At 43.0% G+C, this 20118-nt stretch overlaps 2 protein-coding genes across 3 annotated transcripts in view; one reads left to right on the top strand and one right to left on the bottom strand.

Annotated features, from left to right (window-relative positions):
- Positions 1-4105: 4105 nt before the first annotated feature.
- On the bottom strand, positions 4106-7540 carry LOC133275391 (proline-rich protein 2-like). The gene is made up of 3 exons (XM_061465360.1): positions 7482-7540; positions 4551-5015; positions 4106-4469 (listed from the first exon to the last, which is right to left on the bottom strand). Exons 1-3 carry the CDS (start codon positions 7538-7540, stop codon positions 4106-4108), a joined length of 888 nt encoding a protein of 295 aa, XP_061321344.1.
- The window catches only part of STAG1 (STAG1 cohesin complex component), a 181446-nt gene continuing 165566 nt past the window's right edge, over positions 4239-20118 (top strand). The window contains exon 1 of one of the 2 annotated variants that reach the window (XM_061465266.1): positions 4239-4342. The gene's annotated coding sequence lies outside the window, so the exon portion shown is untranslated. Of the gene's footprint in view, positions 4343-5653; positions 6211-20118 lie in introns of those variants that run through there. The other variant, XM_061465267.1, reaches the window with a different exon arrangement.

The raw sequence follows: 20118 nt of genomic DNA, 5'->3' as shown, positions 1-20118 counted from the left end.
CTCCTCCTGTTCATGCTTCTGCTGCCAACGCATTTTCAGCAGAGCTCAGCTTAAAAAACCAAAGCATACCCAGTGTGCTGCTGAACAGTGGAGGAGTACTCCACAGCGCCCATTAAACACTGCAGTTTAAATACTGCAAGAAACTTGAGAAGAAACAGCTGAAATGCCAAAGAGAGTAAACAAAGAGCGTAAGAGCTGGGTAAACTGCTGCACTAGCAAGTAGTTCAAACATTAGCAGAAAATCTACCTCAGTCTCACCTGCTACTTGCACTTCATAGTGACGATAAATTGTTAATTTCAGATTCCCTTAATGTGCAAATGCAAAATGTACTGAATGAGTCCAGGAAGGCAGTGATTTTCACAAGCACAGCTTTTCTCACTCAGCTATTTCATTGTGCTATAAATTCACAATTCTGCCTTGCTGGCCTCACATCTTAAAAATAAGATCTTGATTTAAGGCACAATATTTGGATCAGAAATAAAATTAAGTGGGAGGAAAAGAAGACTAAGTATGCACAACAGGCATTAATATTAAACTGATAGTGGATCTAGCCTGTGCAAATGCAATCATTTGACCAAGAAACACCTGAGTACACACTGCAACTACTGGCTCATGAAAACAAAACTAGTAATGTTTTACCATTAGCATACAATGGGATTTTTTTTTTCTTCCAAAGTTTAGATTACATTTTCTTCCAACAAATATAGAAAATGGTATAAAAGAGAAACAAAATGCAGTTGCAAATTTAACACTGGGCCTGTGTAATGTATTCAGAGATCTCTCTGGAGGAAAACAATAGATCATGAACACGCAGCTCAAAATGGCTGTCCTATACAGACACAGTATTTTCTGTATTCCTTTCCACCACTAGGAATTCTAACGGTTGGAAGAGCTGGAAGGCTGAAGGGCAAATGCAGGGGAAATGAGAAAGGCAGGAGATGAGAAAAGAACAAAAAATATAACAGGAGTGCTTAAAGCAAAATTTAATTTTCTCTATTAAATACTGAGATAATGACAAATATTAAACCAACTCTTGCACAGTGCATTTATTTGTGCTCTTTGGTGACCTTGTTTTTCTTAACCAGTGAGAATTTCAATGGAGACCAAGATTAATGCATATCTCAAAATCCATTCTATTTGTCCCAGCCACAAGTTTACAATCAACAGAAATCATCAGAGCCTATGCAGAAAATTTGCTACTTCTCTTTCTGCTAGTGCCTTTCTTTTGTGGAGATCACATGAAGTCCTTATTTTTCTTCATGTCTGGAAATATAATTTTTCATTTTCTATCAAAAATATAATTTTTCTTTGACTCGAGTTTAATGCAAGGCTGAAGGTTAAGTACTATGCAAATACTCAGTTAATAAAGCAAGCATTCCCAATTAAAACTACAACCTGGGAAACCCATTCAAACTACCAGCTCATGGAAATCACTGACTGCCAAAGTGGGAGCCCCATCTTCCCATGGGCGAACAAATAATCACAATGAATTCACGAAGTGTCACAAATCATGAACAGAATACACACCATGATTTAACTGAAAAAAAACCCACCCCCCCCCAACCCCAAAACGAAAAAAAAACACAAAAAAACAGTACTCTCCCTCTTCCCTACCTCAATCATTACAAATGTGCTTATTAGCAAGGTAGAAATAGGTGGTTACACACCACTTGACTGGGGGGGTGGGAGGCTAAGCTTTCCTGTTTGCAGTGCCTGAAGGAGTTAAGGCTTTGAGGTTTGACTGATGATTCTAACTGCTAATTTTCAGTGAGCTCACAGGAAAATACCCTCATCTTCTGCCAGATTAGTCAGAATCAATCAGATGATTTAAATGTTACCACATTTCATGACATGTGAAATGTTACATGAAATGTTTCATGACATGAAATGTTACAAGGTTTGTAACCCTGGCAGATAAAGTCGAAAATCAGCAGCCAGCTATTCCTGTGTTCTCAAAGACATGCCTTGCAGGGATGGTCCTTTGCCTCCTCTGTGGAAAGTACCCCAAATCCTGACCAGTTTAGACTACCAGAAGGCTGTAAGCAATCCCTGTAAGACAACTACAGACTAACAAATTTCCCTGAATATTACACATACAGAAGACCAGTTCCATCCTTACAAGCTCATGTAACAGACTGAACTTGTGCCACATTCACCAAGCACTTCTATGCATTACACTAACTTATTTTTTTTTGGTTCCCTATCGAGTGCAGGAAAATACCCTAAATTCCTGTTTCAGCACCCTCTCCATTAAGCCACCTTAACCTTCTTGGAGATTCTTCAGTGCTTGATAGTTCAGGCAACTGCACATATCAAGGGATCTACTAATTAGTGGAACACAATGTGAACGGAGGGGAAGAAAAGGCAATGTAAGGTACACAGCACGCAATTAAATGTTGATTTCACTGAAACGGCCTACATTTCTATTGCACTTTGTAAGTATTCAGTAAGGTACATGCTGGAAAATCAGAGACCCTTTATCTTTTAAGCCAGATGGTTTGACCATATAAATTTTATTGAGAATTATGCAAATAAACTCAAATCTTTATTAAAATTTAATGAAAAAAGGTACTGAAGAAAATGAAAAAGCAATTACATTAACGGATTTTTTAGCACTTAAGCACAAGAACAAACATTATACACAAACCAGCAAACTGGTATCCCATGTCTTCGAAGTTAATCGAGTCGTGTCTGATAGCACTGCCTAAGGGAAGAGCCAGCACACCCTTCACAGAATTGAAATATAAACCCTGCACTTAAGCCCCAGAAATCATAAACACGTTCCTGATATTTTGCTACCCCAAAACCCAATCCGTATTTCTGCTAATTTGCTAAAGCTGCCACATGCGATTTCAATGGGATTATATGTAACACCTTTAATTTCCCTTGCTTTCACTGACCTATTCTCTTGCCGTGTAAAGGCTCCAAATGCATCCAGTTATCTGAAAAAACACTTCCCTAATTTCTTCAGTCGCGTCTGTTGCCTGCTGCAACTACGACCTCTACAGCAGCAAGACTTGAATGAAGCGATTTTAGAAGAGCCTGCAAACTTTCTCTTCTAAAAATACCGATATGAACAAACCCTTTTATATTACAATTCCAGGCATGGGGTAAACAACAGAGAACAAATCAACACTTAAATAGAGCATCCTACAGCATACAAAAATAGCTTAACTAGATATAAGACATAGCACAACAGCCTGAAACAGAGTACAAGAAGGCAGTTGCAGGTTTATAGATTAAAATCAGGTATTTTGCTTACTGCTTTTGACCTCCTCCCGACAAATTGCATAAAGGCAGCAACCCCGTGCGTGTGTTAAGTGTGTGCAGAAGGGCTCCTGAGAATAGCCGAGTGAAACCGGGAGACTGGGAATTGCACAGAGAGGATGGCACAAGTTGCGATGGCAACTGCCACGTTTGCACCGCTACAGAGAAGCAGCGCATCTCCGCAGAGAGCACAGGGAGCGGGTTCACTAAGAGCGAGCAGCAGCCCCCCGCGGTGGCCATGGCACGGTCTGGCGTCTCGACTGCGAGAGCCTGACGAGGGACTACTGCTGCTGCTGCTGCTCCTTCCCCGCCAAGCCCTTCCCTCACCGCCGTCCCTGCGACCCCTGGGTGCGAGCCTCGCCTTCTCCAGCTCCGAAATACTTACCAGTGCCGAAACACCGCCTCAGGCCGCCTCTGGCTCGGCGGCCGCTGCCCCCCTCTCCCATGCCAGCAGATCCCCGACTCCCCTCAGCCTACTGGCCGCATCGCCGCAACCCCGACCCACGGCAGGGGCACCAAGGAGACGCCTCCAGCACCCAAGCGGGCACTGACGGCCACACAGAGCACCGCGACCGCCACCTCTCCCGCCCTATGTCGCGACAGGCGCCAGCGGGTCCCCTCGCTCCTTCCCCCGGTTTCCTGTCACCCCGGCGACGCCCCGCCTCCTCAGCGGCGGCGCTCGCGACCCCCTTCCGCCCCGCGGCCACGCGCGAGCAGAAAGCTGCGGGGCGCATGCGCGGCGTTTTCGCGCGAAAGACGTTTGCGGCGCCCGCGTGCTGGGCGCTGGGCGGGGCCGTCTCTACCCACGGTGTCCCCCCCCTTCACCTCCCCGTTACCTCAGCGCGGCGGCGGGTGGGCGCCAGGGGGCGCTGGGGGTCCGGCGCGCGGCGGCGGCTGCGCCATTGGCGGGTCGGACATGCCGCCAGATGGCGGTTTAGGATTGCGGCTCCGGTGAGCGCGGCCCCCGCCAGCGCCGCCGCCCCGGCCCCGGCCCGCACCCGCCCGGACCCCGCGCGCCAGCGGCTCCGCAGAGCTCCTGGGGTGCCGCCCGGCCCGGCTGCGGCGCGGCCCGAGGTGAGCGGGGCGCGCGGGAGGGAGGGCGCTGAGGCGCCGATCCAAGATGGAGGCGCGAGGGGCGGGGGCAGCGGGCCGGGGCCGCTCGCTCGCTCGGTCTCCGCGGCGGCCGGGCCGGGAGCGGGCGCTGCCCGTGCGAGGAGAGAGGAGAAGGGGAGGGGAGGGAAGAGGAGGCGGCGCGGGGCGGGGCGGCTCCTGCCGGAGCAACGGGTCCCCCGGGCGCGGCGCTCTTCGCCGCCATCTCATTGTCCCCGCCGGGGCTGCCGGGGGCGCCGGGCCGAGCTCGGGCGGCCTCTCCCGGCTGCCGGGCCTGCGCCCCGCTCCGGGCGGCGGCGGCGGCGTTCCCGCTGCGCGGCCCGCGGGTGGGGGCGGCTCGGGCGGTGGCGGCGGCGGGGGATGCTCGGGCGGAGCGGGGGTGGCGCTTCCGCCGCGCGGGGCACGCTGGTGGCGGCCCCCGGCCGGCCCGGGCGGCGGCGGAGTTGGTGCCGTGGCCGCGGGGAGGGAAAGTTGCAGGAGCCGGTGCGCTGCCCGGTTCGACTCGGCCCGCCACGACCCGCCACCTGGGACCGGCCCGGGGGAGGACAGCGGGAGGGCCCCGGCCGCCCCAGCGCCGCCGTTGTCTGGCTGGCGTCCAGGCGGGACAGGCGGGGTTGGGGGGCCACAAACGTGGAGCCTGGGGAGAATGTGGGGCTGCAGCCCCAGAGCTGGGGACCCTCAGCCTGCTGCTCCTGTTGCTTATCCTCGAGTTGTTAGTGCCGTGGCACCGGGGCGGAAGGCTTGCGGTGGGGTGGGCAGCTTGCCTGGCGGCGAGAGGCCGCTCCTTGATTTGTCAAGGGGGAGTAGACCCGTGTCATGTAAAGGTGAAGCTTCCCTGACCTTTGGGGTGGGAGATGCAGTATGCTGAGCCCCGGGTGGCTGGCGCCTAGGGTGGACCGACTGGTGGTACTGGAGGTGGGAACCGTGGCTCTGGGGAGAAGTCGAGTGTAGGCAATGCCCTCTGACCAGTTCTGGGAGGCAGGGAAGAGACACCAAGCTGGGGTCCTGAGCTGTAGGACACAAAAATAGCAAGGGTTTTGGTTGGCAAGGAGGAAAGCTGCTGTGATGGGTGCTGGTGGCTTGGTGACTGGCCTGTGGTAGGGAGTAGTGGTCAGCCACACTTAGCTTTCTGTGTGTTCCTGGGGTGGAGTGAGGAGTGTGAGCAGTGGTTGGGATAAAGTGTGACTTGGGAGAAACAGGATAGCAGTAGTATCTGTAGAGTGGCGCAAAAGGCTGCCAATACCAGTGTCAAAAAACTTAGTTTCTAGTAAGACAGTGTGAGTTTAATTAAACTAAATTGAGCTGGTTTATGAGTATTGGTTATTTCAGTTGTGTTGTTCACAAGTTTGTGATACATATAGCTTTGTAGAGTTAGTCTAGCAGTAACGTTTATTGAGTTGTTGAGGAGGAAAAAACCTTTCCCAGATCACACCACTAACACAACTGTTTCTAAGTTGTGTCTTGAGTTTGGTGTGATGGATAACATTAACGTATGGATTCAAACATCTTAAGACATGCTTAACTTCTCCATGTTATCACACTAGTGATAGGGGTGGTATGGGAGAAAGGTTAGTCCAGATTTTATGGATCCAAAGCAGTTTTGCTATGTCTAGTGTTGTTTGTTTGGGTTTTTTTTTTGTTTATCTGTAGACAGCAAGGTCATTTGATGAGTGTTTCTACAGTATATTCCATCAATCCATGAAGAAATCACTAGACCTCAAGGCAATGTATGTGTTGTCTGCTGAAACTACAGGAAGAAGTGGGATGAGAGGCTGGTTTATTAGTGTGGTTTTGGAACAGCACGCCAACCCGTGATGCAGCAGGATTTCCTGGTGAGCAGCAGCGGAGGGGCTAATTCCAGGGCTAGGGTTAATCTGGGAGGATGTAGTTTTTACTGACTGTTTAATACAAAGTGTTCAGTTTAGACTCTTGGTTGGCTACTGCTGATGGGCTCCTTGTAGATTGACAGCAGTTGGAGGGAATAATGGAAAATTGTATTTTTCCGAAGCTGAACAAAGAGTTAGTGTCAGTTCTGGAGGTTTAAAACACCTTTTGTATAACCCCTGTGTTTAAGGACTGAAGCACATGGCAGTTGACAGCTCACAGTCTCTGGTGTTTCCTAACGTGTACAAACATGCTGAAGTTGACAAGTTTACTTTGAGAGACAGCATTTATGACCAAACATCCACACACAATATGCCATGGACAGAATTTGAGGGCAGCCTAAATCCTGGTGGTGTGATTAGGGTTCCAAGACTTCAGTTACTGTCTTTGTCCATAGCCAGCCTGTCATATTGTGCAAATCTTCATATAATGTCTGCTGAAAATAGAACATTAAATATTTGGATCCCTTGACAAAACGAATTACTTGGGATGCTCAGAAACACAGCAAGTGGATATTTTTGATTTGAAAGAACCCTCTTTTAAAGAAGAACATGTATTTCAAGTTTGAACTGGTGACTTTGGGTTCTCTTCTTTCTTCCCCTTTGTTGTAAAGACTTGCCCTGATGGAAGGTACCTAAATATTGGTATTTTAAATATCATTTTAGTAGGCAAGTGGGCCTATAAAAGTGTAAGGACACAGTGGGAGAGAACTGCTTAATTGTGATGACTTTCTAAGAAAAGTCCTTTCTGGGATAAGAACATGTATATTGTGACATGTTCTTGTCAGTGTTCAGACGTTCATTAATCTTTTGTAAATTGTTCTCTGGTATTTGCGCAAGAAATACAAGCATTTCCACAAGAGACTTTAATACCCTGCTGAAAATTTGAAAGTGCTTGTCCTGTAGTTAACACAAGACATACTGAAAGCAGAAAACTTGTCTACTTAAGCTGTGCAGGAATGCTAAAACCTGAATTTGGATGCAGTGCTGCTGAATGGGTGCTTGGCCTCTCAGAGATCTGGCTCTCTATTCTGCACCTCAAAGTGCTCAAGTGTTCAGGTGGTGCTCTGGCTTGAAGTCAAAACCAGAAGGTGATGCTGAAGCCTGGTGCCAAGATAAGAATGCACCTTATCTAAATCTGGTGTACGGGCTTCAAGACTTAAAATCCCAAACAGAATCTTTAAGGTACTTAATGCTTTTTTTAAGTTCTGGGTGTTTACTTGCAGTCACTCAAATTTCTCATGTGGAGCTCTGAAACTCTCCCATTGCAGATTGCCATGTCCTGATTGCAGTGCCTCTGTGTTTGCTCATCTGGCTAAAAATAGAAGGGAATAGAGTTAGATTTCTTTCTTGGAAAAGAAATCCTACGAAGTTTGAGTTTACCAGCAGATAATTATTCTGTCATTTCTATCCAGGACATGTAGAGTTATGTTCTATTCTCAGCAATATTTTGCTTTCCCAAAACTGATTTAACTGTGTTGGTTTGGGTGTCGAATATGTGATCAGAAGAGAGAGATGTATTTCTTTGTTTCCCTAGAAAATAAGGGGTTGAGAGAACATGATTATGATTGTTGCAACTTTGCGGTCTGAAAATATACTTCCAAAACCAAGTGTTTTGGGAGATCCACACTAATTCATTTGTGTTAAGGTAGACACCACGTTTAGCTTGGCTTAAAAGAGCTGAAGAGAAGGAACTGCAGAGGAATCTTCTCCGTAGTTCTCATTTCGTAGCTACTTTCTCGTTTCTGACATGACTGAACATAAGTAATGATTTCACCACTGGACGTTTTGTTCATGAGAGAATAGCCAGTGACTCGGGTCTTCGCTAACATGAGAAGGATCTATGCTCCTGGATTTGATAGTTTTGCAACGTTTCCTCATTGGCATCTCAGCAGGCATTTTAGTATTTTAGAATTTTTTTTTTTTTAATAATAACAGTGTGCTTGAAGTAGCAGGATTTCTTGGAGAATAGGTTCATCAGGGTATCTCTGCTGTGCCCATACAGTATCACATGTATCCTGTGAAAAAGCTGGTAATTCTGCTTTCATATTATGCAATCTCAAAGCCACCTTACTTTGCAAGATGTCCATTTATAAATACAGCTAATTACATATGTGGTGCAAGTTACAGAGCCATAGAGTGGCTTGGGTAGGAAGGGTTAAAGCTTATCTGAATCCAACCCCCTGCCATGGGCAGGAACACCTTCTACTAGACTAGGTTGTTCCAACCCCCATCCAACCTGGCCTTGAACACTGCCAGGGATGGGGCAGCCACAGCTTCTTTGGGCCCTTGTCAAAAGTCCCTTTCCACATTTCTTTTAGCCCCTTTAGGCACTGGGAGCTGCCCTAATGTCTCCCCAGAGCCTTCTCCAGGCTGAACAAGCCCAGCTCTCTGTGTTGTCACCAGAGCAGAGCTGCTCCAGCCCTTGCAGCATCTTCATGGCCCTTTGGTTTTCATTCCTTCAGGCATCTGACTTTGTTTTGTGCTGCTCTCTATGTAGCCAAAGATGTAGAGCACTGGCTAGCCGTGAGCTGCCAAATACATGTTCTGTGATTATGATGCTAGTCTTGCCCAGGGTGGATTTGTAGTCTTAGTCTTAAAACATGAAAAAAGGCATGGGTTGCACAACGTTGTTTGGTGGGACAGGAGTCTCGGGCAGCATTATTAGATACAAGAGCTTGATGTGAGAGTATATTCTGAGTTCCAGTTGCACAGTTATTAACCTTTTGTTGCAGAATTAAGAGCAAGAGGTTGAATTCTTAAGCCTCTCCACCCTCAACTGAAAGGCAGGTTGTTTCAGGTGGTCCCCAAAAGTGATGTCTAACTAGAAAGCAACATGAGGCAATACCCAGCCAGCTGTGTTCTTCGCTGTGCATTGTTTCAGCAGAATACATGCTATTTATTCTATAGATAAATAGAATGAGTCTATCTACTGTAACTCTCCATATAGCAGACTTGCATTATACTGGCAGGTCAGCTGAGTGAGCACAGCATTAGCAGATGGTTCTGCTCACAGGGAAAAAAAAATCTTCCTTTATAAGGTTACGTAAGAACAGACCTGTGTGTCAGAAATGCTTCTAAATATCAAATATTTTTTCTACAAGAAAACAATACACATGAAACCAGTTCATCTTGGATACATGTTTTTGTATACCAGAGCATAGCAGGTGGTGGTGTTTTTCTTTGAAACAAGAATTAAATGACAAGCTGAGAATCTGTTTGCTCTCCCCCACATGAGGGTTTCTTGCTCCTTCTAGGGTTAGAATCCCCAAGGACCAGGAAGATACTAATGTGTTAGTGTTTATAAGTGGGAAAATGAAACTTCATTTGCAAATGGGTAAGAAATTCTCTCTTAAATGAGTAACAGATATGCCCATTTTGCATTGTTATTTTCTCAGATTAGTTCACTAGGACTACATGAGCTTGTTTCTGCCAGTGGAATTGCACAAGATGATTGAGTTGATCTGCCACAGCTGAGAGAGCAATCTATTTCTGCACAGCTGCACAGTTCTTCCCTTTCCTTTGTGCTCGTGCTTGCTGTTGCTAAATTGACCTTTCCTTGGGCTAGTTGAATTCCCTACCTGGCAAAGCCCATCTGACTGGGAGGGGTGTTTTTTTGCCCAGTGAATTAACTGAATCAGGCCATCAGAGTAAGGTGTTGCTAGAGGTGATGCAAGGTCAGTGGCAAGAATATTTTGCGGGGAAAAGCGGTTTTGTAGATCAAGACCCTGGCTTCTTCAGGTGGGAGATTGAGATTGACTCAGCTCTATGTGCTCACCCTGGGTGGGAGTGTTCAGTGTGGGGCCCATCACTGTGTATGTGAATTTGGGATTCCTGCAGGTAGCGCTTACCTTTACTGAATTCTCCCTGCAAGCTTTGCTGTTTGCAGCCTGTGTTTGTTCTTCTGTTCTTTCTTTTTACCATTGGTGTCACCAGTAAATTGGTAGCACTCACCTGATTCTCCTGATATAAGAATATCTCAGTTTGGGCTCTAGCTCATATTCCTGTGAGAATTCACTGGTGACCTTACTGTATTGTCAGAAATGACCATTTGTTTTGCTCTTTGTTTTATCTCTTCTACTCAGATAACCTATCTATGCAAGGCCTTTTATTGCCATGACAGCTTAATTTCTTTAAGAGCCTTTTGTGAAGAATCTTGTTAAATGTCTCTTGGAAATTAAAGCAGGTTTTACCAAGTAGAGTCCATTGGTGTGTGGGTAAGGGAGATCTTCTGGAGAACTGTTGTATGGTTGTGGGTTGTGGAGCTTGGCTCTCCTGGACAAAAGTGGGGTTAATTTCCCTGTCTGAATGTCATCTGTTTAGCTGTCTACTGATCTGTCTTCTAGAATAGTTTCTACTAAGATAGGCGGAGTAGACTGTAGCTTTAGGAAGTGTCAGGTGAGAATGTAAATACAATTGTAAGTTGTGCTCAAGAGAAAGCACTGCTCCAAGAAGTAGAATTCTTTTTGAGGGCTGTTTTCTTTTGATTCACCCTTACTTGTCTTCTTTGGTCTCTTAATGATTTTGTTTTTCCTGTAACCTTACTTTAATAGGACAGTGCTTGGGTGAGAGGAATTAAGAATCTGTCTTCTAAGAAATTAGTATTTTTAAAAATGTAGAGGAACTTATTTTGGGATCTCTGGTTTTTGGAGTTAAGTGGAAATTGGTTCAGGGACTGACAATTATTGGTAGTTGGAATTGAAGAAAAGGACAGGGAGGGAAAGATACGCACACAGAATACAGTTGTGTAGACCTGTTTCTGTTTGATAGTGAGCTTAAAAATGACCCCAAACGAAACAACACGAGGCAGTGATACTGTGAACAACACAGTACAGGGAGTGCAAGTCACCACTGTAGAGATAGATCATCCTTGCTCACAGGGCTGAAGTCTGCCTTCCTTTGACTACTTACAAACTGTACTGAGCAATCTGCAGTGTTTGTGTTGTGCTGTACATAATGCTCTGAGAATGAGAGTGAAGATACAGAGTTAAAATGGTAAGGATAAGTACCAAGCATTTTGAGGGAGTTTCCTGAAAGATTGCAACATTTTGGGTACTCCTCCCTTTTAGTTAGAGGTCATGGTTTGTTTATTCTTCATCTCCTTTGTATTCCACAGTTCCAGTGTTTTTCCTCAGCTCTTGGAGGCTTTTCCTATTTTAGCTTTAGCTGATTGTTCTGCTTGTATGTGCATAAATAAAATTTACCTATAATGTGTCCTTTCTTATCCCTCTTAAAAGGGTCGGTATAGTGGGTCAGAAGAAATGGCATATCTATTGCTTTCCCAAGTCACAGGGGTGATTTTTTTCTCTTCAGTGTGTTTTTGTTTTGTAAGCTTCATTTGAAACACTCTGCCAAAGAGATAAATGGAGCTGAAGTTTAATTTCTGTTTCAGAATGGTTTAGGGAAATTCTGAATAGTAATTATGTTGTTGTACAAGACACTGGATGTGTCCAGAACCTGAAGAGGAAGAGACATGCAGAATATTGCACTATTTCATTACAAATGGCCAGTCTGAATTGTGGCAGTGCCATCCATTTGCAGAGGTGAAAGAGAGGACGGAAGGTTGGATGGCAGTAAGACCTTGCACCTGGGTCCTGTGAAATATCCCCAAAGCTGGAGTGTAACAAGTGGAACTGTCAAATGGAATGGAAGGAGGGAGACTGTTCTGTGCATCCTGTTGCACAGCTTGAGGGTTTCCTCACTCTGCCACACTGTTCCAAGCAAGTGGGAGAATACAGGCAATGGAGTTAGTCAAATTTCGGGTATAACCTATGCTACTGGCACTGTCAGAAAAGGAATGGAAATCAAACACCCCACTTGCATTTTTCTTACTGTGTTTCAGTATATTACTATTATACTTGGTTTTCTCCCCAAAAGAAACCAGAGAAGCTGCTGGTCCTTTCCTTTGCAAAGGAAGGTTTTGGCACACTTCTGTGTAACTATAGAGCATGGGCCTTATGGACTGGAAGCACTGGTGCGTGGGTTTCTCTGTAAAGGCTCATTGCCTGAGGTGGCTATTGGATTATGAATTTCTTGTCTTGGAGTTGGAATGTTTGTAATAGCCATTAAAGCTGGTAAACCAAACTTTTTCCATTGGTATGCCTTACTTTTCTGATGTCTCATTACTGTTAGTTGATTTAGAGTGTGTCCTGGTGTCCTGGTATAAAGTTGAAAAGGAAAAGTTAGTGAGAAGTAAAACTAGAAGAAAGCATTGTCTCACATTTTGGGGTAGGGAAAGGAATTGTCAGTTGCAGCTGCCATTATTTCCTTGACATTTTGTTTTCCCTAGGCAAATGCATTGTTACAAAACTGCTAAAACTTGGAAGTTTATACTTTTCAAAGCCTCCAGAGTATTTTCTTCAAGGTTTGTGCCAGGACTTCATCTGTGAGGAGTGCCAGGCCTTTTGCAAGAGTGTTGTCATTCCCCAGTGTCATCCATCGCATTTGTGCAGAGCTTGGAGTCTCTCTCCATGTAATACCACAAGTAAATCCTGAGGTGTTGGGTGTTGCTAGGGTATGTCACTGATGTAGTTCATTTTATTGTGAAATACACAGCTAAGAATAACCCTTTCACATCTTACTAGCCCATAAATTTTTGGCAGTCACCTCCTTTGTTGTTTCTTCCTTGAAAGACTTCCCTGACCTAAAGTCATGCTTTGATAACACCCACATCTAGAGTTTAACTATTGTATCTGCCTCTGTCCTGAAGGCAGTGTGGTGCTCCTTTGTAACTCATGTTTGCATTCAGGCTTGTGTCAAAAGATAATGACTTTCTGTGACAGTAATCACAAAAAGCATTCAGCATGTAGGACAATCAGCACTGATTTTTAGTTCCCCAGTTCTGATCTCTTCACCTACAAGACTGGTAAATGGCACATAGCATTGTGAAATGCTATGAAGTGCCATTAGGTTTATTTATACTCTTTGAATCCTGAGCATATGTGCAGGTTCACTATTACTGGCAGAGGCAAGCATGACACAGGGAAAAGCTTATGGAACAAATACATAATTCAAGAACATGAGAATGTACAAAAAAAGACATTGCCTTGCAGCTTACTGGAAGAAATAATTACATGGTGAGCTCCCTTTGCACCAAATGAGGTGGCAGGGGTGAAGGAGCCAGGCTGTTCCTATTGCATACTGATCGCAGCTAGTAGAGAAAGTATCATGCAAAGTAACCACAGCTCCTGCAGCTCGCTGATTTCCTTTGTAGTATTGTGGTTTATTAATAATAATAGTAAAAAAACACCACAATTAGCCTTTTTAATCTCTGGTCAAGCTATTGCTAATATTTGTTGCCCATCAGACTCTTTCAGAGATGATTCAAAAGTGAAGTTAGTTGAAGAACCATTCTGTTCTTCCTGTGAGCTCTTGCATTTGACATTACTGGCAGAGTTCCCTGAAACAGAGGCTTAAGTTGAGAAGACAAAAAGCTGTGGTGAAGAAAGAAAAGAACATGTTGGTAGACGGTCAGAAATTATCTGAATGTCATCTTGCATTTGCCGGGCATCCTTTTTAACTGCAACAAAGACCAAAGCTTTAAGGCACACAACAGCCTTGTTTGTATTTTTTTCTTGGCTGTTAGTCCAGGCAGTTAAGGATTTAGTTGCTGGGGATTTTTTTAATCCTAAAGGGAACTTTGGTTATTACATTATTATAGATGGCTCAGATGAGCATGCCTGTGGTTTAGATGGGTATTGTTAGGCAGTTACTAAAATCTTGTTCCAAACATATATGCCTCTGAGAAATCATTCGGACTGGAAATTCCATATTGGATTTTTACCTGAAGATTATTTTTGTTGTGTTCCAACAAAAATTATTCTAATTAATTACTGAATATGAGATTAAGGAATTTATTTGGGCTGTAGTAAATATGCATTTTTTTTCCTAGGGATTTCATTGGGAAACTCCTGTTGAGTTTTCCCGCTTTAGGGTAGAGACCTGTAGTTGACCTATTCTGTGGTTTTAATAGGATTGCTCGGAGTTGTTGCTTAAAACAACAACAAAAAGAATCCATGTAGCTTGATCAGTTTGTAAGTGTAGGCAAAATAGTAAACGGCAGCTTGGTAGGGGCTACAAGATAGTTTTTTTTTGGTGTGGATCCGTACTTCGCAGATTTCATTATTGTGCAGATTTTGCATAAGGAACAGATTGCATGTGCCACATTGAGAGAGTAACCTAAGCTGTCTCTTTCCAATTTTGTCGGGAAGGACAGGAGTTTGACAGACATTAGTCTGTTTCCATGTAAACACAGGCCATTCCCTGAACACCAGACTATCTTAAGCATAACTTCCAAGATTTGAAAAGTAGGCTTCAAATTCCTTTTCATCATTAAGTTGCTAAATGGCAGATCTTGCCAGTTGGGTATCTTTTGTGCTATATTCGTGTTTCCTCCAAAGCATGCAAGCTGGTGAGAACTCAAATAACGAACAAATGTTTTTCCTAACTTTGTTTAGAGTATTTACTTTGGCTGAAATCTTCCAGAGCAACTTAAGCAGATACCAGCATGGGAAAATTAGTAAAACTAGCTGGGTACAACAACATTTTTGTGCTTGGGCAGGTTAAAATGTTATAGAGGAATATGAAATAGAAGAGAAACGTAAACTGGTTTTAACCTTGCCAAAAGCTAAATGTTGATGTCAAGATCAGCATTATTGGTGCTTCCAAATGCATTATAAAGGTGATAAAAAGTATCTGTATTGAAGGTCTCTGTTCTGCTGCAGTACCCAAGTGCAAGGTTATTTTGTTGGGGAGCCATTTGGTGACTTTGTTGCATGGGTATCAGTGCTCTCACTGGTGAAACTGGGTGGCTCTAATACTGTTTTTACCCATCAGTTCTAAATATCCTGATCATATGTGATGAGAAGAATTGAGACCACTCTGCCCCCTCCATATTCTGTTCTTTCTAATCTTTCTTCTTTACTGTCCCACTCATAAGAATTTTCCTGTATTACCAACACAGATTTAACATGGCAGTATGTTTTCTTGAAGACCACTACCCAAAATGTTCAAGTGGTAATAGTTTTGTGTAATACCTGCTTTGCAGTCTTCTGCACCTGTTTCAAATAGAAATGCACTGTTATTTTGTCCTGTAATTCTTTTGCTTTAGAAATGGTAGCTTCTATTTGAAAAACGGAAAGCAGACATCACTCAGGCATCTTCATCTTCTAACTGGGACATGCTGTGTTGGAAGGATACAGAGATTTTTACCATCGAAGCATCATTTAATGAAAGAACTGGTATTGGGGAGATTGTTTAAAGTGTGTTTATACCTGATTGTTTTACATGATTTCTTTCACTGCTTTTTTTTTTTTTTGGTGCATTGCTGGAATCCCTCTTGACATAACTCTTAAATCCAAATTCATCTTGCTTTTACAGCCACTAAGGGGTATTAAAAGTGTAGTGTTTGGAGATCTCTATACATTCTTGTGCTTTACCGTAACAATGGACTTGTACTAGAATGGTTATTTATTTACTTTTACTTTCATGGTTCTGCCTGGGCTTTTTTTGTTCCTGGAAGAGTACTGAACAAAAAAAAAGAATGAAGGGAGACCTTGAGCTAATCCCTTTCTCTGTCTTGAGGGAAGATCATTCACAATATTCTTGACAGGTGGTTGTCTAATCTCTTAATTGCTGGAAATTCCACTGCATTTCTTAAGCAGCTTATTCCAGGGCTTTCTGTTCTTACCACTTGTTTTTTCCCTAATGCTTAATTGACACATTTTGCAATAAGGGTTGAGGTTTTTATTTGGTTATGTCCAGCTATTTATGATGTACCTGGATGTATTTGAGCTATCATTTAACACACACCCCCCCCCCCCACCCCCACCCCCCACCCCCCCCAGCTCTCTCCTCTAACACAGCTTACTTCTGATCCAGTTTACTGCTTTGTAGACTTTCTCCTGTCAGTTCATATCTTGAAGCCTGGAACCCTAAACTGGGCACCCCGCTTTAATGCTCAAGGTTTAGTAGTCCTGGGTGTATTGTTCTCTCTTTGTTTTAAAGAGCTCTTTGCAAGACTCCATTGCTGCATTGTTACTCTCTTGTTTGTAACTCATGTAAGGCTTTGCGAGCAATCCCAGTATTTGAGATTCTGTGTTAGCCTGCACTTGGTTGCATGTCTGGATTCATTCTTGGTTTGTCAGAGAGGCATGTTCATCCTTCTCACAAATAGAGGAATTAAAAGCAGGATGAGGGTCAGCATGGAAAACAATTGATAGTGGTGAAAAAAATCAGTATTTGCCTGTTATTAAAAACAGCTTCCCCTATGTGGTTAACAAGATGTGGAATCTAAACATTTTATTAGTTTCTTGGCTGATGCCATTTGATCAAACAGGAGCTGTGGCTTTCTTACTGCTCCTGTCTAGAAGAATCAGGACTTCCCTTGTTGATATTGTTGCCTGATGCAGTTGTCTCTGTTGTCGTTTGATTAGCTGCAGTCTTCAATATTCATGAAGAGTAGTGACGAAAGAGGCTGCCTTGTTTGTTCAGTGTCAAGCTTTTGAAAGCATACATGGAGCATCAGTTTCTCTACATCCTTTGATTTCAAATGCTGGTTTTTTGTTTCTGTAAAATGGTACAAATCTTCAAGACTACTTTTGTCAATACAGAAAGATTTGCTTTTTCATGGTAAAAGTCTAATGGCAGCTTTAAGAGGAAAAGAGCTGAGAAAGAAAATATAAACATGAATGCTAAAAAAGGGAAAAAGGATACATTTAATGTGAAGAACATAGTCTCTTTTTTTTTTTGTTGTGGGTTTTTTTTTTTTTTTTTTACAGTCTTCCTCTAAAATTTACCTAAAAAACAGCTGTCTTCCATCATGGACAGTATTTGCAGCTTCTATTTCTTCCAGACTGTGGGTATATTTTTGTACCAAGTAAGGATATTTTGAGCCTTGAAACCATCTTCTAGTTGTGACTTAATTAGCAGCATTTATTTATTAACTGTTTGGATCCTGGCTTCCTCAAATAACAGTATTTCTTTCCTGTCAATGTATAATCTTCAGCAAATAACTTCAGGCAGAGATCTGAATTGGTACTATGCTATTTTAAGTGCATGATGGTTTGAAACCTGGGTTTCGCTTCTTGTTTGCTTATTTTGACAATCTGTCTCAATGTGTATATTACAAGCTAATTTGGGGGGGGGGACTATTGGTAGAGGTAGGATGAAGACTTAAAATTGCAATGAACCTAGCTTATGTTTTCTAGTCTTTACTGGATTTTGTTCGCTTAGTAGCTTTGTGTTGATAAACGTGCTTAATTTTTAAGTGCTTTTTTGTTATCAAATTGTTATTTTCCCACTTTTTTTAAAGGTGACAGTCACTGCTATCACCTTTGCTGCCCTTATGTCACCCCCCAAGCATCTACTTTTGACTGATGAGCCCGTGTTCCCTTCACCCTTGTCACTGCTTCCTCCAGGAGCAGTTTGGTTTCTGCTTGGAGCACAAGGTCATCTGCCTGCCAGGGCTTGGCGGGTTGTTCCAGGCCATGTCTCCAGTAGGGAACGAGTGCTTTACACAGTTCTCACAATAAAATAGGGGGTATTGTATGTTTGACTTAGCAGTTACAATGCTGTCTGCATTTGCCAAATCATCAGTAGCCACTATGCTTGTAATGTTTTGTGAAAACACATTGAATCAGTTTGAAGTTTGTTGGCAGTTGGCTTGTCACCAGATGAACAAGTCATTTAGTAGTGAAAAAGTTAAGAGAACAGTGACTAAACAACCTTCCTTTCCTCCTGTGTGTCCTCTCTTTAAGTTGCAGTTCCCCAGCACTTTTAACTATATTTTGCTGTGCTGTTTCTTTGGTGGTGGTTGTTAATAAAGGCATGTTGGAAGACAGGTATCTCTGCAGCTTAGAGAGTGGTTTGTGGTCTAATGTATAATAATTGTGATACTGAGGTTGTTTTGGTGGTGAAGTAGTTAGTGTTTTGATTATGAATTTCTGGGGCAACTGCATTTCTTAGTGTAGCTCTCAACCAAATGGAGCATGCTTTGTTCTTTAATTAAGCGTTTGACTAGTTGTAACAGTCTATAGTGGAGGAATAAATGATTTTTCAAGTAGCCTGGCTTGTTCTCTGGGAATATGAGTTACTTTGCTATCATTGCAGTTGGGAGACTATCAGTACTTTATTCTTCAGATGTACCACTCAGGGGAACTCTTGCCTCCATGATTATATCACTTCTCTTACCAATATATTGACCTCTTTAATAGACTAGGAAGAACCCAATCATCAATCTTTTACTTTCCCTTCTAAGAGTGTTCAAATATCCAAAGTAAAAAGAAAAAAGTCAACTGCTCTTTGATTCCTTAAGAGTTTGGCACTGTATGTGCATGAGGTGTTTGAGCTCTAGGTGTTTATATCATAACAGCTTTAGTTTGTACAGCATCTTTAGTTTGGTTTCATCAGTGTAGTGCACAATCCCACCACCAGTTTCTCTTCTGCTCTGTTCTTTTAACATTGCAATATTCCAAAGAATCCTTTCCTTGTTTAAGCTCCAAAACTGGTTTCCTGACCCTTCATAGTCTAGAGAGGTTTTCCACAGTGGCTCTTAAAGAGTTGCTTCTGACAGCAAAGAGCTAGATGGTTGGTGTTAGAAGCAAGAATCTCACCAGCTGGCTGACAAAGTGATTTGTCCTTTAAATCATCCACTGCGGTTAGGAATTGTCCTTTTGACCTTGAGGGCTCATTTTCCCCTGTAACCTCGGAGCTTCTGCTCGGAAAAAGAGATCACAGACTTTAAATGTTCATTTCAGTCTTAGCTTAGTCTAATGACAATTGTTTGTTGATTCAGGAAACCATTTTATATTTGCAAGTCAAAGTTTAACTACCATACTAATTATTTTCTCTTCTATTTCCCTGTAATGCAGTTTAATTTTATCCAAGCCTTCATCAGTCTGGGAGTTTGCAAGCAGACTAGAAATTAAATTGTATGGTAGCGGACAGTCAATAATAAACAATACTTTTAAATGTTCACATTTAAATTAAAAGATTTGTAAACCTCCCTCCTAATAAAAATGATACTTAAAAATGTGTTCAGGTTTCCATTTTTCTAGCTAATGGAAATCTCCTTCTCTTTCCTTTTTTCTTCCTTTGGCAATTAATCTGGTATCTCATTCTCCCAGATCATTCTCCTGATGTTTGAATAAGATCAACAGCTACTCAAAACGACAACCTCTTTTCAAGTGTGGCTGCCAAATTGCATTTTCATATTTGAGGAGTATCTTCTGCCTTCAAAGAAAATGTGGGCACTCTTGTTAGAGAGAAGATTAACCGTTCCATTTCTGCTCACTGCTGTTAATGAATCAGTACTCCCTCCTTTGAGGATTATTGACAAGATGTTTTTAGCTTCAGCATAGGAAATTTTGCTGAAACTAATAACTGGCTCATTTTGTGTTCTTTTAAGCTGCCCAGTATAGCTGAGACTGGAAGATGCTTGTATTGAATGCAGCTTGTATCAGAGTAAAACACTGACACAAAAGGATTGAAGAGTTCCGTGAATCCTGACAGCAAAGGAAGGTTCAAGTTTTTGAAGCGCTCAGTGTTAGGCTTCGCTAGCATTGTTCATTCAGAGGGCTGGCATTAAAACAGGCTTTTCTCGAAAAGCTTCAGTATCCACAAGTTCTATCAGACAGGAACAAGCCTTTGAAAGTAGTAATCTTTGATCAATTGATACTTCTGTGGTGTCTGCCTGGCAAAGAAGTGATTTTCAGTCTTGCCACCGAAGAGTAGCAATTCAATTGCACTGATTTAATATGAACTAGTGAATGTGGGAACACTACATATTCCATATGCTCCTCCAGGAGCCCTTTTTCTTGATTTTGTATCTAGTTAGATTTATAGTAAGAGTTGTATTAC

Source organism: Pezoporus flaviventris, unplaced genomic scaffold, assembly GCF_033815535.1.
Source record: "Pezoporus flaviventris isolate CSIRO_AGI_PZ_B2104156 unplaced genomic scaffold, CSIRO_AGI_Pfla_v1 ptg000040l, whole genome shotgun sequence".
Taxonomy (NCBI): domain Eukaryota; kingdom Metazoa; phylum Chordata; class Aves; order Psittaciformes; family Psittacidae; genus Pezoporus; species Pezoporus flaviventris.
This window is presented reverse-complemented; position numbering and strand designations above follow the sequence as displayed.